The sequence below is a fragment of the Zonotrichia albicollis genome, chromosome 20 (genome assembly GCF_047830755.1).
Source record: "Zonotrichia albicollis isolate bZonAlb1 chromosome 20, bZonAlb1.hap1, whole genome shotgun sequence".
NCBI lineage: Eukaryota > Metazoa > Chordata > Aves > Passeriformes > Passerellidae > Zonotrichia > Zonotrichia albicollis.
In genome coordinates this window covers 12,291,064-12,311,883 of record NC_133838.1, presented here as the reverse complement: position 1 = coordinate 12,311,883, position 20,820 = coordinate 12,291,064, and the positions used below count along the sequence as shown (strand labels likewise).

Here is a 20,820-nt window from a genome sequence, read left to right as displayed (position 1 = left end):
CCCAGCGCGCTCCCGGGCCGCCCTCTTCGCCGATTGGCCGCCCTCTTCGCCGATTGGTCGCGGGGGCTGTCAATCTCGCGGGGAAGGGCGGGCCGCGCGGCGCGGCGGGGTTGTCATGGCGACGGGCCGGGCGGGCCGCGGTGCCCGGGGCGCGGAGAGGGCCCGGCCCGGGCCTGGCCCGTCCTGCCGGGGAGCCGGGGCCAGAGGGGCCCCTGAGCCTCCTTTGCTGAGCCCCCTGCTCCCTCAGCCGCTCCTGGGCCCCGCCCCTTCCCAGCTCCGAGCCCTTCCCTGGACTGCTCAATGTCTGTGAAGTGAGGGGCCCAAACTGGGCCCAGGCCTGAGTGCGGGGCCCCCCCAACAACCATTGCCCACTTTGGCTCATGGTCAGCTGCTGTCCACCAGCCCCTCTGGGTCCCTTTCCACTGGGATAATACAGGAATTCTGGCCTTTTTTCCTTACTTTTCTCTCATTCTGCAAAAGGGAGCGTTTTCCTTTTCTCAGCTCTGTGTTTCCTCTGAGGGACACAACCCCTGGGCTGTGTTTCCACTAGGACAATACGATAATTTTGGCCTTTTTTCCATACTCTTCTCTTATTCTGCAAATGGGAGTGTTTTCCCTTTCCCAGCCCTCTGAGAGACACGGCCCATGGACCATGTTTCCACTAGGACAATTATGACAATTTTGGCTTTTTTTTCCTTACTTTTCTCTCATTCTGCACATGGCAGCGTTTTCCCTTTCCAGCCCTCTGACAGACCCGACCCCTGGGCCCATCACAGCCTGGCGGTTCACCGGGTTCCTCTTCCTGCACCACAACAAGCGGCTCCCGAGCAAGGCCAGGCAAACAGCTGCTGATAACACAACTTCCAGGTTGCTGCTGCCAAGGCCGGGCGCCGGGGCCGTTGAACGCCGGGCTCAGACGAGCGCCCCGTGTTTGTCTGTGAACCCTGGCAGCGACAGCTGCCCGATGGGGCCTTGGTGCCATGGTACAGCCTGGGCTAATGACTCTGTTTATCCTGTTTGGGTAATCCTGATAAGGCCACACAACCCCTCCCCGCCGATTCATTGAGAAAAACGGCCGTTGACCGCGCCTGGCCCGGCCAATCCGCCCAGCAGCCACGGGGTTGGTCGGCTGGTTTAATGAGGGCTGCTTAATCAGGCCGGTCAAGGCTGCCGAGGGGTGTTCACTGTGACCCGGCCTTATAAGAGCTGGCTGGTTCAGTCAGGGGCCGGCAGGACAGGGACAATCCAGGCCGGGACTCATTCTGGAAGGGATTTTGCGTCTCTCTTGAAGGAGCTGGCAGAGCCATGAGCTCCAGCGTGGACGCAGGCTGCGAGCGGTGCCGGTGCCACGGCAAGGAGCGGCAGCCCGCCATCCTGTACACGCTGCTGAGCCAGGAGCTGCGGCCGCGGCAGCAGTGCCCGTGCCGGCAGCGCCGCGCCGTGTGCCTGCGCACGCCGCAGCTCACCTGCCGCGCCGCCTCGCACGTGCTGCTCAAGACCATCAGCTTCGTCAAGAACGTGGCCGCCTTCCGCCTGCTGCCGCGCGAGGACCAGCTGCTGCTGCTGGACGGCTGCTGGGTGCCGCTCTTCCTGCTGGGGCTGGTGCAGGAGATGGTGACCTTCGAGGTGATGGAGGCGCCGGCGCCCAGCATGCTCAAGAAGATCCTGCTCAGCGGGCAGAGCAAGGGGCAGGAGCCCGAGGGGGCACAGCCCACGCTGGCGGCCGTGCAGAGGCTGCAGGGCTGCCTCAACAGCTTCTGGAGGCTGGACCTGAGCCCCAGCGAGTTCACCTACCTGAGGGGAGCCATCCTCTTCAATCCAGGTGAGTGCCAGGCCCTCGTGGCTCTGCTGATCCCCGCTGGCAGCTGAGCGCAGAATCACGGTGTCCCAGAGCCACTGAGGCTGGAAAAGGTCTCAAAGACCATGGAGTGTACCCTGTGCCACTCCCCATGAGCCCAGAGCACTGAGTGCCAGGGACAGGGATGGGGACCCCACCACCTTCCCAGGTGAACACATCTCATGTCCTGGAGATGCTCAGAGATGGGCAGGTGTGAGAGCAGAGAGGGCTGGTCACCTTTTCCCTAACTCTGGCCGTTCCCAAATGCACTGGGAAGCAGGAAGGGAGGATGTCACAACCTCTGCCTGCCCTGCAGACAATAAATCCTGTATTGCTTTACTTTTAAAGCACGACTTTCCCTGTTAGATGCTGTCCCAGCCTCACCCAGCATCCCTGGAACAGCGGTGCCTCTCTAGAGCTGTATGAGAAACGGGGAAGGGTGGGAATGGGAGAAGCCTGTCTGTGTTGGCCATCCCTGACCTCGCTCTCTCTGTGCTGTCCCCTGCAGACATCCCGGGGCTGCGGGCCGCCCTGTACATCGAGAGCCTGCAGCGGGAGGCGCAGCGGGCGCTGCGGGAGCTGCCGCACCCCGAGCACCGCCAGCGCGTCCCGCACACCCTGCGCCTCGCCGCCTCGCTGGGCTCCGTCCCCGCCGCCCTGGTCACGGCGCTCTTCTTCCGACCCGTCATCGGCGACGCGGCCATGGGCGAGCTGCTGGCCGAGATGCTCTTCGAGGTGTCGGGCTGGCCGCAGGCGCCCTGGGTGCCGCTGCCCCGCTGACACGGGACAGGAACACTCCGGACCTGCGGGATCTCCGTGTGCCCCTGGAGCTCCGGACCTGCGGGATGTCTGTGTGTGCCCAGGCTGGAGCAGCCCTGCGGGGGCAGCTGAGGCTCAGCAGGCTCACAGCAGCTCCTGCTCCCCCTGAGCTTCTCTCCAGCCCGGACAGTGTGAGTGAGCAAAGGGTTTCCTGCCCTGCTCCCGGTTTTTGCTCATCTTGCTGTGAGCTCCGAGCAGTGAGGGGTGTGCTCAGCTTGATGCCATGGTGGGATCCTCAGTGAGATCATTGACTGAGGGATGATTATAGAATTAGCTCTGGGTCTGACTTCCGTGCTTGGACTCTTAGAAATGCTCAGGACACTTCTTCAGGGAAAAAGCCAGAGTGTTAAATCCTACAGGGTGGACAGACTCACCCCTCTTTTCCTGAGATTCTCTCTTTCCTCCGTAATTCCATGAAATGCAACAGGATTAAGAGTACTTGGCAGCGCCTCAACCTACTGCACCTCTTGTGGGGCTCTGGGCTTTCCTGTCTGTGTGAAAAGTTAAACCCAAGCAGAGCTGGTTTAGTGGGAGACCCAAACCTCCCTCCCTGGAGACAGAGCCAGGTGCACACCTGGAAAACTCGCTCCTCCTGCCTCCAGCAGGTGAGGTGTCAGTATTTTATGTGTACATTCACGTGGTTTGTATATAAGATGCAATAAATTATTTTTTTAATAAAATGTTTGCTGGTTTGGACCATGGTGGTGCCTTTTTAGAGACACTGTTGAATTTGGGGTGGGCAGAAAAAAAATGCAGGCATGGAAAAGATAGAATGGAATAAAAAGGGATTTTCTATCTGGCAATGCAGACAGGGGGCTGAACAGGGTGGGATCAAGGCCAGAGAGCCCTGGTATGGGGTGAGGAGGGCAGCCCAGGGAACCCCTGAGACCCCTGGGGCTGTGACCCCCGGGGATTGTGACCCTCAGAGTCCTGAGACCCTCGGGAGTCTGGCCAAGCCCTGCTGCCCCTGGGCCTGTTAAACCCTCCATCAATGGGGGATCTTGGTCCCCAGCCCCTGTGACCCCCCCAGGGTCTCTCTGTGACCCCCCCAGGGTCTCCCTGTGACCCCCCAGCCCCTGTGACCCCCAGTGTCCCTGTCCCCACCCCTGTGACCTCCCCAGGACGCCCCGCCTGCCGTGCGCTCTCTCGCCACAAGGCGGCGCCCTTCACACGCACGCGCAGCGTCATCACTGCACGCGCAACGTCATCAGAGCGCGCTACGTCATCACAGCGCGCCAGCACCGGCGGGCCAAGATGGCGGCGCCCAGCGGTACCGACGGCGATGGCGGCGCGGCCCGGTACTGCCTGGTGAGCGGCATCCCGGCCGCGCTCCGCTCCGCGCAGCTCCGCGCCTACTTCAGCCAGTTCCTGGAGGCCGGCGGCTTCCTCTGTTTCCACTACCGGCACCGCCCCGAGCGCCCGCCAGCGGCCGGCGGCGGCGGGGCCTCGGCGCCGCGCACCTGCTGCTGCCTGGTGTCCGTGCGGCCCGGCCGTGCCCGCCGGTTCGTCCGCATGTACTCGGGCAAGCGCTGGCTCGGGCCCGACGGCGCCGCGCTGCCCGGCCGCTGCCTCATCCGCAGGGTCCGCCTGAGCGCCGGGACAGGTACGGGCGGGACCCTCGGGCACCGGGTGGTTAAAGCTCCTCCTAGGGCTTCCTTAACGCGTTAAATCTGCTCCGAGGTAGGAAGAGCCCGTGTGGGCTCTGCTTATCCCCCTCCTGCTCGTGAGTGCCTGGATTTACCTGCCCCCGGTGGGTGTTGGACCCCCAGACCATCCCTGCTCTCCTATAACCCCCAAAACCATCCCTGTACTCCTGCGGGCCCCCAAAACCATCCCTGCTCTCCCGTGGGCCTCCAAAACCAGCCTTTTATGTTCTGTGGGCCCCTTGTCCCCTGCAGCCCCCACACTGTTCCCTGTCCCCTCGTTGTCCCCGCAGGCCCGGAGGCTCCCCCCAGCCCGGCCGGGGCTGCCGCCGGCCCGGCGGTGACGGAGGCGGAGCTGCGGCGGCTGCCCGAGCTGAACCCGCCCTCGTTCATGCCCCGCGGGAACGTGGGCACCCCCCTGGGCGTGTTCCTGGAGCTGATCCGCGCCTGCCGCCTGCCCCCCCGCGTCATCTCCCGCCTGCAGCTGGATTTTCCCAGGACGGGCTCCTCCCGCAGGTACGGGAACGTGCCCTTCCAGTACCCGGGCACCGACACCGTGCCCGAGGAGGAGCGAGTCTACACGGCTGCGGGGGATGAGATCACCGAGGGAGAGGAGCCCGTGGCGCTGACTCAGCCTGCCCAGCCCCAAGAGGATGAGGAGGGGCAGCAGCAGGAGGAAGAGGAGTCAAACTCGGATGACGTAAGTGGAACATTCCAGCACCATCCTGTGGGCTGGGCTGTTGGAGCTGTGAGGACAGATCCCATCTCTGAGCTCATTTTTCATCTCTTAGTTGGATAAATGGCGTGTTAAAACCAGCTTTAAAGTAGGGTTGTTCACCCCTTGGTGCACTGAGCCCCTCGGGGCAGGGATAGGGGCCCTGAGCCCCCAGAACTGCTCAGGGTGGTCATAGGGGTTTATCCCAAAGGCTCTGATCTGAGGAGGGGCAGAGGGGAGGCTGGTGCTGCCCAGCAGGTCCTGCTCTGGTGCCTGGCAGATGGGGTGGCAGAGGCTGGGTTGTGTCCCCAGCTCCATCTCGTTGCTGTGCTGGGATGGACGTGCAGAGCTGCACAGAGGGCTGACCTCGGCTGCTCCTGCACTGGGGGTTAGTCACTCTGGGGACATGGCTTCAGTGACAGAGGCTCCTGGAGAATGGGCAGGGCAGGAGCCATCCCAGCCCTGTCCCTGGCAGACGCCTGTCTGGCCTGTTCTCCCAAAGCTCTGTCATTACAGATCCCCAGGCAAGCCATTCCCGTTCTCTGCTCCACCAGAATTAACTCAGATGCCAGATCTCTGCTGCAGCTGCACCCCATTCCTTTCTCCTGGCAACGTGGGGCACAGGGACGCTTTGTTCCCTCCTTTTCCCAGCTTTTTATGGAGCCTTGCCTTCTGCAGGCTGAACAGACTCCTCCAGCTGTTTCTCCCAGGCTGGTCCTGGCTCTGCAGCCATTCTTGTGGCTGGGCAGTGGCTGTGCCCAGGACCAGGCTGGCAGCTCTGTGTCTGTGCCAGGAGCTGCTTCCTGGAGCCCACGCAATCTCCAGGGATCAGCTGCAGTGGAATGAGCTCCCTGCCGTGCTGACTGAGGTCCAGCAGCCCTGCTCCTTACATGGGCATCAGCTGGGGCCCCTGGGCTGGGGCTGCTCTGGGATTGCTCCTGCTGAGCTGGCAGGGCTCTGAGTCAGGGATGAGCTCATCGCTCGTGTCGGGGCCTGAGCAGGGCTGCTCCAGGGGAGGGCGGTGGGACGGGGCAGGGAGCAGGAGAGAGCTCAGCTGCTGTCCCCAGCTGCAGCCCAGATTGTCCTTGCAGGACAAGGACACGTGAGGAGGGGGATGTGCTGTGTCCCAGCTCCATCCTGGGCTCAGCTGTGTCCCCTGCAGGACAATGACGTGTGTGAGATGGGGGCTGTGCTGTGTCCCGGCCCCATGCCATGCCCTGCTGTCCCCCACAGGACAATGACACATGTGAGATGGGGGCTGTGCAGTGTCCCCTGCTCCATTCCAGGCTGTGCTGTCCCCTTTAGGACAATGACACATGTGAGATGGGGGCTGTGCAGTGTCCCCAGCCCCATCCCACGCCCTGCTGTCCCCCACAGGACAATGACACGTGCGAGGAGTGGCAGCGGCACGCGGCGCTGCACGAGGACGTGACGCAGCAGGAGCGGCTGCGCGAGCGCCTCTTCGAGGAGGAGATCGAGCTCAAGTGGGAGAAGGGCGGCTCCGGCCTCGTGTTCTACACGGATGCCCAGTTCTGGCAGGAGCAGGACGGAGGTGACCCTGCTGTTTGTGTCACTGAGCCCACGGGCCAGCTGGAGCCCCCAGCACCGTGCCCTGGCTGCTGAGCCCACCCTCGGGCACAGGGCTGAGACCCCCGTGGTGCTGCTGGCAGCCCCTTGGGTGGGCAGTGGGGTTGGGGGGGTCCCTAAGGCCGTTTCCTCTGTGCTGGCACTGCTGAGGCACCACCCTGAGTGCAGAGCTGTGTCCAGAGACATGGAGGGGCTGGGGAGTGCCCAGGGCAGGGGCTGAGCTGGGGAAGGGGCTCAGCCTGGAGCAAAGGAGGCTCAGGGAGGGCCCTGTGGCTCTGCACAGATGGGAGGGTCAGGGAAAGAGCTGCCCTGTGCCAGAGCTCACCCAAAGTGCTGCTTCCCTTCTCTTGGCAGACTTTGACGAGCAGACAGCCGACGACTGGGACGTGGACATGAGCATCTACTATGACAAAGGTATGAGAGCTGAGCCACCCTCCCCAGGGGAACCAGAGAACTTCTGACCATGCACAATTCAGGAGCTCTTTGTCATTCTTTGAAAGCACCCAGGCTGTCAGTGAACCTGAAACTGTGCTTTTCTGGTCTGGCAGCAAGGCTTGCCAAAAAGAACAGGTTCTGCCTCCTGTGCTGGTGCTCTGGGGAGCACGCTGGTGGTGCCCAAGCTGGCTGGGCTGGGCTGTGCTCACTGTGGCTGCTTTGTCCCCAGATGGAGGGGACAAGGACGCCCGGGACTCGGTGCAGATGTGGCTGGAGCAGCGGCTCCGGGCCGGGCTGGAGGATGGCTCTGTGTCAGGGCAGCACATCGGCACCTTCGAGAGGCACACCAAGGTGGGAGAGCTCTGCCTGCCTCTCAGGAGGAGGAGGAGGAGGAGAGGTCTTGGCTGTGGGAAAATGAGGGTGGGATTTGTCCAGCAAGTCTGTGATGGTTTTCTCCTGTCTCCCAGGGCTTTGGCAGGAAGGTCCTGGAGCAGCAGGGCTGGACAGAGGGGCTGGGCCTGGGCAGCAGCAACTCTGGCATGGCTGAAGCTCTGGACAACGAGGGTCAGAACCCCCGGTGCAAGAGGGGGCTGGGGTGAGTTCCCAAGAGCCCTCCCAGCCCCTGTTCCCCCTGTGCCCAGGCTCACAGCACTGGGGGGCTGCAAAGGGCTGTCCCAGGGATGATCCCTGCACAGCTGGGCAGTTCCACAGCCAAACAGGCTGCTCCTCCTGACATCTGGGGCTCCTCGGTGGAGCAGGGCTGGAGCCTCTGTGGGAGCTGTCCCTGCCCATGGCACAGGGTGGAACTGGGTGGGTTTAAGGTCCCTTCCAGCCCAAACCATTCCAGGAAAGGAGCTGGGAAGCTCAGAGAGGCCTGATGGCTTCTGCAGCTCCCACCAAACCTTCCTGCTTCCCTGCAGATACCATGGGGAGAAGCTGCCAACCTTTGTGAGGAGGAAGAAGCCCCGTGGTGACAGCTCTGTTGTCATCTCCACCATCTACGATGAGCCTGAGCCCCAGGACATGGGTGACCAGCTGCTGAGGCGCCAGCCCCTCACGGCCATGAAGTACAGACAGGACATGGCCTTTGTCCGAGCGTCCCAGCCCGCCCTGGGCAGCCTCAGGGCCCAACCACGCTGAGCAGGGACTGTCACAGCCTTTGTCCTGCTCCCCAGGCCAGGCTGGCTCCTGGCCTGAGTGTAAGCAGGGTGGTTTTGTATTTATTTTTAGTAAAAATATAGATTTGTAATTAAAATCACCACAGTGGGGTTTTTTCTGTTAAATGAAAGGAAGTAATGTTCTGTGTGAATGGAGAAGGATTTAGGGTGATTAACACTTACATTCGTGCTGTGATCAAGCGAATGTGTGCGTTGGTGAGGCTGAGGAAGCAGAACTCAGCCTGGGAGGCAGGGAAGGACAAGTACAGGCAGGGCAGGGTAACTCCTTCCCTGCCCGAGCGTTCCTGGGGTGTGGCTGTCCCGCTCTGGCAGGGATGAAAGGCTGGTCCTGGCAGCCTGCAGGGGGATTCTCTGCCTTCGCTGTGGCTCTGGTAGCGGGTGCTTTCCAGGCTGCTCTGCCCTGTTCTCCTGGCACTGGCACAGGGGACAGCTCTGTCCCACTGACCCAGTGCTGGCAGGCCAGGCCCTGTGTGACTTCCTGAAGGGGTGAAGGGGTAAAATGCAGGGAGAAATTCCTCCTTCTACCTGCCAGGAGGGTGTAGCCACCTGGGAGAAGGCTGAGGGTGGGCATTAGGAAGAATTTATTTACAGAAAGGGGGATTAGATTTAGGAATGGGCTGCAGGTGGTGGAATCACTGTTCCTAGAGAAACTGGGCGTGGCACTCAGTGCCATGGTGGTGTTTGGTCAGAGCTAGGGCTCGATGGCCTCAGAGGCCTTTTCCAACCCGATTTATTCTGTGATTGGGAAAAAAGCGGGGTTGGGGCGGTGCTGGAGGGACAAGAGTCGGCGCCAGGACTCGAACCTGGGACCCTCGCCCTGACCGAGTCCCGGGCGGGGCTGCGCGTCCCCCCGTCCGCCAGGGGGCGCTGTGGGAGCGGCGGCCGCTCCGCCCCCGGAACGCGGCGCTCGGGGCCCGCGGGCACCCGGACCCACCGCGGGGGCACCGGCGGCGGTGAGCGGCCTGCGGGACCGGGGTGGGGAATTCCGGGGTAACGGGGGGATAACCGGGATAGGGGAGGGATAACGGGGAATGGGGGGATAACCGGGACAGGGGGGATAACCGGGATGGGGAGGGTATAACCGGGGATGAAGCGGTCTGGGCAAGGAGGGGAGGTGGGAGGGAGAAAGCGGGAGCGGGGAAGGAGGGTCGTGACGGAGAAGAGGGGGCACGAGGGAAACTCGGGAACAAATGGGGTGGTGGGGATAAATGGGCCCTATAAACACAGATCAAGCCTTCAATGGGATGTTGTTCCCTCTACTAGACCCTGTCCCTGTAAACACAGATCACACCTCAATGGGGCCCTGTCCCCGTGTCCCCTCTATCAGAGCCCGTCCCTATGAACACGGACCCTCACTGGGCCACTGTCCCCGTGTCCCCGCAGCCCGGCAGCAGCAGGAGGATGACCCAGCATGGCTGAGGACAGCCGGCCCAGCTCGCTGGCCTTTGGCCAGGTGGTGATCGGCCCCCCGGGCTCGGGGAAGAGCACCTACTGCCAGGCCATGCGGGAGTTCCTGGCGCGGCTGGGCCGCTCCGTGGCCGTGGTGAACCTGGACCCTGCCAACGAGACCCTGCCCGGGCCCTGCGCCCTGGACATCGGCGAGCTGGTCACCCTGCCCGACGTGATGGACAGCCTGGGGCTGGGCCCCAACGGGGGGCTGCTCTACTGCATGGAGTACCTGGAGGCCAACGCCGACTGGCTGCGGGAGCGGCTGCGGGGGCTGCGGGGACACTACCTGCTCTTCGACTGCCCCGGGCAGGTGGAGCTCTACACCCACCACCAGGCCCTCAAGAACGTCTTGGCCCAGCTGGCCAAGTGGAATTTCAGGGTAGGGATGGGCTGGGGGAGCCCCAGGCAGCTCCACACCCCTGGGTACAGCGGGGCTGGGGGGGCTCGTGGCTGCTGCCTTCAGGAGGCTTGTGGCCTTTAGGTGAAGTGGCTTTATAGGGAAGGAGGGGAATTTTGCCCTGTTTTATACTGGGAGAGATTGGCAAAAAATGACCTGTCAGGGCTTTTAGTGGGAACAGGAGCACAGATTCCTTCCTCATACTTTGTACAAGATCCCAGAATGGGTTGGGTTGGAGGGAACCTCAAAGCCCGTCTCGTTCCAGTCCATTCCATGGGCAGGGACACCTTCCAGAGAACCCCAGCCTGTCCCTGAGCACTCCCAGGGCTGAGCAGGAGTGTGTCCTGCTGTGCTGCAGGATCCTCCCCCGGCCCGGGGGGGTTTCACCAGGGTGGGTTCTGTGTGTGCTGGGAGCCTTGGCACTGCCCTGAGGAATGCAGGGGCTGTGCCAGGCCCTGCTGCAGCCCCAGCAGAGCCCCTGCAGGGCCCTGCAGCAGCCCTGGGCCGGGCTCTGGGCTCTTGCACAACGGGAGCTGCAGGTGAGAGCAGCCCGAGCTGCTGACGCTGCGCTTGCTCTGCGGCGCGGCTGCACCACCAACTGCAAACCCTGCGTGCTCTGAGCAAGAAGGGCAGCTTCATTTGCCTGGGAATGTCACTGGGAATCTGCACATTAGAGCTTATTTTCATTGGAGTGAGTGGACATGGGATTGCTAAAATGAGACATGTGCAGGGCTGGTTCTGCTCTGCCTGGGAGCCCCAGACTGGCTGGGCTCTGCTGCTGTGACTCAGCCCCAGAGCCCTGACTTGGAGTGACTTCCCCAGCTCTGGGACCACATCGTTACAGCCACACAAAACCCAGGGAATCAAAGTGCTCGTTAGTGCAATTATTAATTATTAGTGCCAACCACAGGGGACTCTCCCAGCAGAAGGTGGTGAGCTGCAGGTACTGCTGCTGGCACTGGGGGGGCTTTGGCTCCCCTCTGACCCAAACCAGGATTCTCTGGTGCTGTTCAGTGGGCAGCAGGTGGGAGCTCATTCCCCAGGAGGTGCAGCCAGGCCTGGACAGGTTCTCCTGTGCTCCTTCCAGGCTGCTCCCAGCTCTGACCTCCTGTGTCCCTTATTGCCCAGCTGGCTGCCGTGCACCTGGTGGACTCCCACTACTGCACAGACCCCGGCAAGTTCATCTCAGTGCTCTGCACCTCGCTGTCCACCATGCTGCACGTGGAGCTGCCCCACGTCAACGTCCTCTCCAAGATGGACCTGATCGAGCACTACGGGAAGCTGGGTGAGGATCTGCTGACCACAGCCTGTCCTGGGGGGCAAGGGAGCTCACACCTCACCTCTTCTGCCTCCCTTCCACATGCCAGGGGGGCTCAGAGCTCCGTTCTGGCCTTACACATGGAATTCAAGGGGCAGGGGGGTGGAATTGGGGAGCCAGGTGCGAATCAGCTGTGTGAGAATGGGGCTGGGTGGGAACCTGTGCAGATCCCACTGTGCTCCTCAGCTGCCAGCCTGCCCTCTCAGAGCTCCCTGTTGCCCTGCAGCTTTCAACCTGGATTATTACACCGAGGTGCTGGACCTCTCTTACCTCGTGGACCACCTGGCCTCCGATCCCTTCTTCAGGAATTTCCGCCGCCTCAACGAGAAGCTGGTGGAGGTGATTGAGGACTACAGCCTGGTGTCCTTCGTGCCCCTCAACGTCCAGGTGAGCCAGCAGGAGGGAGCAGGGAGCCCTGCATGTGCTGCAGCTGCTTTTTGTGTGCTCAGAGACACAGGGCTGGAAACCTGGGCTCTGAAGAGACTCAGGGAAAGCAGGAGAGCACAGCCGGATTGTAAATGATCTGTGGCAGCCAAAGGAAAGAAAAAGGCTGATGAGCTTGGGGCTACCTGGGCCTTGTGTCCTGGGGTGGGCAATCCAGGCTCCCCCTTCCTTCAGCTCTTCTGGCCTGCATTTCCAACCTGGGCTGAGGGTCACCTAAAGCTCTGTTAAATTAGGGAGCAGCGAATAATGAGAAGGGGGAGGGAGGGAGGGCTGGAAATGCCCTTAATCAGGTAGCTGGCAGAAGTGTCAGCAGGCAAATGGGCTGGGGGAAGGTGATGAAAGGGAATGAGAGGGTGGAGGGCCAGTGGCAGTGTCCCTGTTGGTGTCCCTGTTTGTCCTTGTTGGTATCCCTGTTGGTATCCCTGTTGGTGTCCCTGTTTGTCCCTGCTGGTGTCCCCATTGGTGTCCCTGTCTGTCCCCGCTGGTGTCCCCGTTGGTGTCCCCGTTGGTGTCCCTGTCTGTCCCTGTCTGTCCCCGCTGGTGTCCCCGCTGGTGTCCCCGTTGGTGTCCCCGTTGGTGTCCCTGTCTGTCCCTGTCTGTCCCTGTCTGTCCCCGCTGGTGTCCCCGTTGGTGTCCCTGTCTGTCCCTGCTGGTGTCCCCGTTGGTGTCCCCGTTGGTGTCCCCGTTGATGTCCCTGTCTGTCCCTGTCTGTCCCCGCTGGTGTCCCCGCTGGTGTCCCCGGCCCTCGGGCGCTGTCAGGGCGCCCCACGGGGCCCAGGCCCGCGTGGGGAGGGAGCTGCTGCCCGTGGGGAAGCAGCAGGCACAGGAGCCGCCTCGTGCAGGACAAGCAGAGCATGAGGCAGGTGCTGCAGGCTGTGGACAAGGCCAATGGATATTCCTTCGGGGAGCGGGAGCAGCGCAGCCTGGAGGCGCTCATGTCGGCGGCTGTGGGCGCCGACTTCCACTTCTCCTCGTATCCTCTCTGCTGCTGGGCTCAGTTTCCCTCTCCCTGGGGGACAGAGGCTGAATCTGCAGGCCCAGGTTCATCCTCTGGTGGGTGACACACACGTGGGGAGTGGGGTGTGCCAGCCCAGCCTGGGACAGACACCTGTCCCCACCAAACCCCCCAAAGGGTGGGAATCCATACTGTGAACTTGTCAGGAACCTTTTGGCAACTTTCCTCTCTCTCACCTTCCCTTGGGTGGGTTCTTTCCTTCTCCTTCAACCATACCATTGATTCTCCTGCACTTGTCAGGCCTGGGATCAGGCAGAGCCAGAAGTAGCTCAGGTGATGCTGCCTCTTCCCGATGCCCTTGGGGCTAATGTGAGGCTGGGCTGGTTTGTCGCTGGGAACTTCAGAGCTCCTGCAGAAGGGAGTGTTTGAGCCCTGCCCCTCGTTTTCCTTAATTACTGCGTTATCAGCACCCTGGCAGTGCAGGAGAAGTATGTGCAATCTCAGGACAAAGCTGTGGAAGAGGAGGTGATGGATCTGTGACACGCCCTTCCCCGGCTCCTCTCTTTTGACACCTTTCCTTTTCCTACCCGGAGCTTCAGCTGTGACTCAGAGCCATGGGAAACCTTTCCAGGCAGAGTCTGGACCCTCTGTGGGTGGGTTTGACCTCCTGAGCCTCAGGCCTGCTGCCCAGAGCAGGGCTTTGGCAGAAGGGAGGTGGCCGAGGGTCTTCCCTTAGGAACAGAGAGATTGAGCCAGGGAAGGCAGGGGGAGCAAGGAAAAGCAGTGGGATGAGGTCTCCTCCATCTTGACCAAGACAGATCCAGAGAAGAAAAACCAGCAGGAGCTGCCTGGTGCAGTGAGAGTGGAGGCAGCAGGCCTGGGTGTGCTGCGGGAGGAGCGTGCACAGGCCCCACACTCCCAGCAGAATCCAGGCCAGCACGCCTCCACGCCGTCCCAAGGACAGAAAGATGTTTGTTTTTCTTTTTCTTAGAAATAATGATGGACTCTTTCTTAATAAAACGCTCCTCCGTCTCACTTTCATCTTAGAGTTTGCTGAAGCTGAGTAAATAAACGCGGGAGTGCTGTGGAGCCCGAGGCCAAAGGGCCTGTGCCCTGTGCCCTGCTGGGAGCAGGCTCAGCCTGGCAGGGCTGGGGGCAGCAGGCAGGGCACAGCTCCTGCACCATCCAGGGCACACACACAAAGTGCCAGCTCGGCTCCTTTGGGCTGAGAGAGCCCCTGTGTGACTCAGCTCGTGGTTTGCATCTCGGGCCTTTCCCAGGAGCAGCCCTGGGTGTCCTCATCCACCTTCCCTTCCCTCTCCTGGCCTTGCTCTCTCCAGTCCCAAATCCTGGGGCTTCCTCTGCTGCCCGTGGGATTCCCTCTGGCTGTGCTGCTGCAGCTCTGGGGCTCCCATGTGCTCCCTGCTCTGAGCCCTGCTCCAGGCAGCAGCTGGGGCAGGGACTGGGAGGGCTGGGGATGGATCGGGGGGTCTGAGGGTAGACTGGGAGAGCTCGGGTGAGTTGGGAGAGCTGGGGGTAAATCGGGAGGGTGGGGGTAAATTGGGAGAGATGGAGGGTAAATTGGGAGAGTTAGGGGTAAATTGAGAGGGCTGGGGGTGAATTGGGAGAGCTGGGGGTGGATTGGGAGAGCTGGGGGTAAATTGGGAGGGCTTGGGGTGGAATGGCAGGGCTGGGGGTAGACTGGGAGAGCTGGGGGGTAAATTGGGAGGACTGGAGGTGGATCAGGAGGTTTGGGGGGTAAATTGGCAGGGCTGGGGGTGCCAGGGGGGGTGTCCACATCAGGGAGCCCCCGGGTGCCTCCTGGCAGCCCCACAGGGATGGGAGCGGGCACAACTCCCAGTCCCAGCTCTGCAGACTCAGCATCGCCTCTTGCCCAAGATGTTGCATAAAATGCAGCAGGATTTTCTCACAGGATGGTTTGGCCCTTGGCAGAGGGATTGGAGACTGGATCCTTGATGGATCTAAGTGTGAACGGGGTCTTGGGCAGCGGGGCAAGGAATTAAAATGAATTTTTCCCTCATCTCCCAACTCTGTGGCCAGGATTTGGAGACGAGGAGGAGCTCAGGGAGAGGAGGGTGCAGACACACAATGCTTGTGCTTCACCCAGACCCCTTCCCAATGAAACTGAGATTTCAGATACCAAAGGCAAATCCCAGAGTGCTGCCAGGGCCTCAGCTCTCCCCAGGGCCCAGGAATTTCCCTGGGTGTTCCTGGCTGGAACCCAGCAGCTGCATTTCAGTGCTGGGGCTCTGGAAGCCAATCTAACCATACCTGAGCTGAAATCCCATCCTCTCCCTGTGCCTCGTGGCCTTGTCCTGCTCCTGCTGTGAAAGGGTGGGAGACGGGATCATAAAAATATTAATTTTATAGTGGCTTTTTCCTGGCTTTGAGAGATTCGGTGGCTTAAAAGGGTATGGTCAGGTCAGGCTGAGTTATGCAAGAGCCATCAAAGCTTTTGTGGCTTTTTGGCTTTTTTATTGGAATGCCCTGGATATCTGCAGCCTCAGCCTTGGGATGGAAACTGCTCAGCTCAGGATCCTCTGCTGTGCTGCAGCCAGGAAAAGCTCAGGTCTCAGAGAGCCTCAGCCCCAAAACTGCAGCGATTTTACACCGAGGAGCTTCTTAGAGATGAACCAGGGGCTGAGCTGGGACCCAGAGCCTGGAGGGGACAGCGCTGCTCCTGCTCTGCTGGAGCCCCTGTTTGAATGCAGGGTGAGAGGAGCCTGTCCCTGCACCCCACACAGCCTGGGCAGGGAGGGGACACGGCGGCGCTCCTGGGACGGGGAGGTGACACTTGGGCTGCCAGGGAGGTGACATCGGCTGCTGTCACTGCCTTGAGCAATCGGCGGGGCCAAGGGCCAGGATGAGTCACCCCAAGCCTGGCACGTCCCCAGGAGGGGGCTCAGCTTTCTGCTGGGCTGCTCCTGGTGCTGAGCCCACCCTGACAGAGCTGCCCCTGGTGCTGAGCCCACCCTGCCCTGAGAGCCCACCCTGCCCTGAGCTCGTCCTGCTGCTGAGCCCACCCTGACAGAGCTGCCGCTGGTGCTGAGCCCCCCTGACCATGGCACTGACCCTGAGGGTGTCATCTTGGGGATGGAGGGATTTGAGCACCCATCACAGCCACAGAACTGGGCTTTCCTGGGTACCCCCTGCATTCCAGCCCTGATTTCCAGCTCCACCGTGGAGCTCCTGCTCAGAAGCTGTTTCCCCATCAAGAGGTGCTTTCTAATGGGGATAAAACCTCCTCCAAAAACGCCAAGGTCCCCAGAGCAGGCAGTGGTGCCAGCCTGGCAGGAGGCTGCCCAGGCCAGGGATGATGGGCACCCCATGTGTGTGTGCCCAGAGTGGTGGTGCCCAGCCCCAGCCCTGGGCACAGAGCCCTGGGGGAGGCTGGTGACAAGGACGGGCAGGGCTGTGGGTCCAGCTGCCACCCAGGCTGGGCAGAGCCTTTGGCAGGCAGCAGAATGTCCCTGATGGCCCTACAGCCCTGCTTTGGTGGCATTGTCCCCACAGCCACCAAAGGGGCAGTGCCAGGGCCCTGCTGGGCAGTGACTGCGAGGTGGGCACACTCCTTGGCCCTGGCGCCCAGTCCCTCTGCTCTAAGGGTGTTTAAGACACTAAGACTGATCCATTTGAGAGCTTTTCTGGATGTCCCTTCAGATGGGAATGCCGAGAGCATTCCACAGCCGTGGGACAAGGACCAGGCTGGGGATGGAGGTCCTGATGTCCCCCTGGTCCTTGCACCTGGGTGCCCCCATCCTGGGTGAAGCAGGGGCACAGAAGGGACCCCAGGGAGCTCCCCAGCAGCACAAGCCTCTCACAGGAGTGTCCTGGGAGCCAGGGCTCCTCCTCCCCAGCCTGGAAAAGCTGCAGGACCGGCTGGGAGCGGGGAGCACCTTCCTCCCACACGGCCCAGCCACGCTGCAATTTCGGGAGCTGTTGAAATCAGTTAACTCCTGGGGAGCCAGGGGGAACCCGGCGCCCCAGGGCGGGACAGACAGCCCGGTTCCCCTTCCTGGGCACAGCACCGCCAGCTCCAGCCCCGCCGTGCCCAGTTTAACCAGTCCGGGTGTCCCCGGGCCGCGGGGTCAGCGCGAGCCCTCGGCTCGTTAGTCCCGCTCTGGCTAATTACAGGGCTGGGGCTGTTCCCAGGCTGGCAGAGCTTGGGGCCAGGGGGAGGCCACGCTTTGGGGTCCCTCAGGACCAGCCCTGACACTTTGGGGGACCCCAGGAACATCTAGGGGGGCCAGGGCAGCTCCAGGGGTGTTGTGATGGGGCTGGGGAGGCCCAGGAGGCTCTCAGGGGCTCATCCCCTCTGCATCCCCTATCCAGGTGTCCCATCCAGGTGAGCAGTGCTGGTTTGTGCAGCCCAGCCTCCCACTCATTATATCCCAGGCCAGCCCCTCGCTCCCCCAATTCCTGTGTGCACCAAGGGGGTCACGTCCCTGCTCGTTCCCCAAAGCTTGGGGGTCCCTGCACCCCTCGGGCTGGGATTTGGCCCGGCCAGGGCTGGGGCCTGGCGTGTCCCCCCTGTCCCCCTGCAGCACGTCCTGAGTCAGGCGCCTTTCCTTCCCTGCCAGGGCTCCCATCAAAGGCAGCTCCTGCCCGGCCCTGCTGGCTCTGTGAGCTCATAGCCCAGGGTGCTGTGACTGTATTTTATTGTAATTATCGTTCGTGTTGAAACGCGCTGCTGGGGGAAGGCGGAGGGAGCTGCGCCCTCGCCGTGGCCCCGTGCCAGGGCCAGAAGTGCTGAGCTTTCACCTGTCCCAGTGCTGGGACCTCCAGAGGGGTGTGGGACCTCGAGAGGGATGTGGGATCTCCAGAGGGATGTCCCCACCCCAGGGCTGTCCCTGTGTCGCTGCCCATGCAGCTTTTGTGGATTTTCCCCTTTGGAATTAGAGGAGCCATGGGGAAGGACCTGTGGGCCCTCACAGGGGTGTCAGGGGCAGGTTTTGGGGAGCTCTGGGTTTGCATTAATGGGGTTGGATCAGGGACTCGGGACCTTTGAGCACCTCAAAGCAGCCTGCTCTTTGTGGGGCTGCCAAAACGCCCATCCCAGGGATGCACAGAGCCCTGAGCCCTTCCACGGGTGCAGCTCAGCCCAAGGCCCTGCTGGGGGAACGGGGGGCACCGAGGGCAGCCAGGGCTGGGGGTACCGATGACAGGCAGTGTTGGGGGGCCCGGCTGCCCCACCCTGGGATGGGAAGGGGGCCAGGCAGGCCTGGAGCTGCCCGGACATGTGCGCAGGGAGAGACGAGGCAGACGAGAGCAGAGGTGCAGGAGAAGGTTTATTGGAGCACAGAGGCAACACGAGACCCCCTCCCGGAATGGGGGGGCTGCCTGGACCCCCCCTCGCCCCGGCCCAGCCCCTCACCTCCTCCTGCCGCTGCTCCAGCCCTCTGGGACAGGGGGTTTGGAGCTGGCACAAGCCAGACCGGACACCCCCACAAAAAAATGTTAAATAGCTGGGGGCTGGCAGCTCTCCGGGACAGAGGCACCCCCTCTCCCTCTTTTCCCCCTCCCCAGAGCAGAGGATGGGGCAGAGGGAGGGAGGACCCTGCCAAAACCACCCCCACTCCCGGTATCCAGGCTGGGGGGGAGCTGAGACTCCTCCCCGCCAAAACCGACCAAAAAAAAAAAAAATTAAAAACAAAAAAACGACAACCAAAAAAAAAAAAAAAAAACCACGAAGAGATGCCGAAGGGTCTGGAGCGGGGCAGGGGACGCTCAGTTCTTGGGCTCTTCGCCAGCCTCGCCGCCGTCTTCGCCGGCACACTCGGCTGTCCATAGCGTGAGGTTGTCCCTGAGCAGCTGCATGATGAGGGTGCTGTCCTTGTAGGAGTCTTCGCTGAGCGTGTGCAGGTCGCCCATGGCCTCGTCGAAGGTGGTCTTGGCCAGGGAGATGGCCTGCTCGGGGGCGTTGGCGATCTCGTAGTGGAACACGGAGAAGTTGAGGGCCAGCCCCAGGCGGATGGGGTTCGTGGGCTGCATCTCCTTTTTGCTGATGTCCATGGCCTCTTGGTAGGCCTCCTGGGCCTTCTCTATCGTCGACAGGCGGTCGTCCCCGCTGGCCACCTCGGCCAGGTATCGGAAGTAGTCGCCCTTCATCTTCAGGTAGAAGACCTTGCTCTCGGTGTCGCTGTCCTTCTTGATGAGATACTTGTCCAGCAAGCCCAGCACGTTGTTGCAGACGGCGTTCAGCTCCTGCTCCACCTTCTCCCGGTACTCGTTCACCACCTGCGCCTTGTCGTCGCCCTCCTCGGTCTTGTGCTCGATGCTGGAGATGACCCTCCAGGCCGAGCGCTGGCAGCCCACCACGTTCTTGTAGGCCACCGAGAGCAGGTTGCGCTCCTCGTTGGACAGCTCGTCGCCGTGCTCCACCACGGCCTTCATGAAGTCGGCCATGTCCTCGTAGCGCTCAGCCTGCTCGGCCAGCTTGGCCTTCTGCACCTGCTGGTTTCTTGCCATGCCTGGGACGCGGGGCGAGCAGCGGGGCCGGGAGCCGTCGGAGCCTCTGCCGAGCGCCGCCGCCGGGATTCGCTTTTGGCTGCGCGTCGGAGCCTCGAGCGAGAGCAGGAGGAGCCAGCCAGGTCCAAGGAGTGTCCTCCTCCTCCTCCTCCTCTGCTTCCTCCCCGCCGAGCGCGGCCTTAAAAGGAAAATCGCGGTGAATCATCGCCCGCGGGCGGCGGGGCCGGGGAGGGGGCGCGGGGGGCGGCCCACGCCCTGCCCTCCCGGTGGGTGCGGCACCCGCGGCTGCCCCGGGGCTCTCCCCAGAGCCAACGCCCGCCCCGGCACCGGGACACGCCCGTGGAGCTGCTGAGAGCGCTGGGGAGGCGGCGGAGCCGCGCTGTCCTTCGGGGGGGACGGCGACACGGCAGCGCTGGCTCGTCCCCAGCCCGGAGAAATGGGCCACGGGGTGTGGCCGCTCGCGAAAACGGGTCCCACCCCCCCGAAAAAGTCATATCACAGTCGTTTTTAATGTGGAGATTGCCTCGGCGGTAATTGCGAGGGCTTGACGGGCAGGTATTTATTCCCACAGGTGGGGAAACCGAGGCAGAGGCTCCGCACCTCTCCCAGGCGCCGCCGAGGGACCGGCCCAAAAAGCGGGGCACGGTCAGCGCTGGCCTTTGAGCCGCACTGTGGGACCCCCCCAAAATCCCCATGGTGAGAGCAGCAAGGGGAGACCCCATCCCCATCAGTTCCAGCCCATCCCCATCAGCTCCAGCCCATCCCCAGCAGTTCCAGCCCATCCCCAGCAGCTCCAGCCCAGGGCTGCCCTTGCCCATCGCACCGGGGCCGTTCCGCATCTCTCGGGCTGTAAATGCAGGGTTTTACCCTTCGCTCTCTGTGGGATTTGGGCTGTTCCGGGCTGGCCGTGGGCCGCGGTGCCCGATAGGGATCTGAGCTGCGCCTTGCGCTGAGTTTCACTCCGAGCCTGTTGCCACACGCCGGGCGCTGCCGCAGCCCCGGCCCGGCCCGGCCCGGCCTTATCTCCGTGCGGGAGCGTGCGGGAAGGGCAGGGTGGGGCCGCCGGCTCCGCGCCAGGCCGAAAGGGGGTTGTGATTCTTTCCGTCAGCTCTCGCCGCTTTGTTCCTGCCTGCCGACACCCGGCCGGATCCCCCCGCGCCTGCTCGGCTCCCGCACCGGCCCTGCTGCCATGGAGGAGGCAGGGAAAACGTGAGGATGCTTTTCCCAGGCACGTCAAGGCCAGGAAAACACCCCCAGCCTTCACACCACCCCTTCTGCACCCTGGGATTCAGGAAAAAGGGATTCAGGGCCATTCACCCCTTCCTGGCTGAGTGCCTGACATGTGCTGGGGTTTGGGGTGCCCAGGGTGCCATCGAGGGGCTGCCGTGGCAGCAGCGTGAGGGTGCCCAGCCCCAGCAAGGTGCCCACAGCCCCTTCATGGCTCCCACAGCCCCTTCATGGCTTCCACAGCTCCTCCACGGCCCCCACAGCCCCTCCATGGCCCCCACAGCCCCACCAAGGCCGGCCCCATTCTGTGCCACAGCCCAGACGGTG

The 20,820-nt window shown here is 62.5% G+C and overlaps 4 protein-coding genes across 9 annotated transcripts; 3 read left to right on the top strand and 1 right to left on the bottom strand.

Annotated features, from left to right (window-relative positions):
• The first annotated feature begins 694 nt into the window (after nt 1-694).
• Nucleotides 695-3,352, top strand: NR0B2 (nuclear receptor subfamily 0 group B member 2). 2 transcript variants are annotated; one of them, XM_074555419.1, is made up of 3 exons: nt 695-1,822; nt 2,346-2,640; nt 2,676-3,352. In XM_074555419.1, the coding sequence occupies exons 1-2, from the start codon at nt 1,306-1,308 to the stop codon at nt 2,615-2,617; spliced, it is 789 nt and encodes a 262-aa protein (XP_074411520.1). In that variant the 5' UTR covers nt 695-1,305; the 3' UTR covers nt 2,618-2,640; nt 2,676-3,352. The 2 variants fall into 2 exon arrangements, with proteins under 2 accessions (XP_074411520.1, XP_074411519.1); XM_074555418.1 differs by having other exon boundaries at nt 699-1,822; nt 2,346-3,352.
• Nucleotides 3,353-3,857: 505 nt separating this feature from the next.
• On the top strand, nt 3,858-8,294 carry GPATCH3 (G-patch domain containing 3). The gene is made up of 7 exons (XM_074555585.1): nt 3,858-4,259; nt 4,593-4,999; nt 6,392-6,566; nt 6,956-7,015; nt 7,266-7,387; nt 7,504-7,631; nt 7,957-8,294. The coding sequence occupies exons 1-7, from the start codon at nt 3,911-3,913 to the stop codon at nt 8,174-8,176; spliced, it is 1,461 nt and encodes a 486-aa protein (XP_074411686.1). The 5' UTR covers nt 3,858-3,910; the 3' UTR covers nt 8,177-8,294.
• Nucleotides 8,295-9,067: 773 nt separating this feature from the next.
• GPN2 (GPN-loop GTPase 2) lies at nt 9,068-13,812 on the top strand. Of its 5 annotated transcripts, none has more exons than XM_074555587.1 (6): nt 9,068-9,167; nt 9,598-10,042; nt 11,189-11,345; nt 11,605-11,765; nt 12,665-12,795; nt 13,245-13,812. In XM_074555587.1, the coding sequence occupies exons 2-6, from the start codon at nt 9,626-9,628 to the stop codon at nt 13,315-13,317; spliced, it is 939 nt and encodes a 312-aa protein (XP_074411688.1). In that variant the 5' UTR covers nt 9,068-9,167; nt 9,598-9,625; the 3' UTR covers nt 13,318-13,812. The 5 variants fall into 5 exon arrangements, with proteins under 5 accessions (XP_074411688.1, XP_074411689.1, XP_074411690.1 ...); XM_074555588.1 differs by having other exon boundaries at nt 9,078-9,189; XM_074555589.1 differs by having other exon boundaries at nt 9,094-9,204.
• A 4,300-nt stretch (nt 13,813-18,112) lies between these two features.
• Nucleotides 18,113-20,694, bottom strand: SFN (stratifin). The gene is made up of 2 exons (XM_074555666.1): nt 20,134-20,694; nt 18,113-19,444 (listed from the first exon to the last, which is right to left on the bottom strand). Exon 2 carries the CDS (start codon nt 19,264-19,266, stop codon nt 18,526-18,528), a length of 741 nt encoding a protein of 246 aa, XP_074411767.1. The 5' UTR covers nt 19,267-19,444; nt 20,134-20,694; the 3' UTR covers nt 18,113-18,525.
• Between the last annotated feature and the right edge of the window lie 126 nt (nt 20,695-20,820).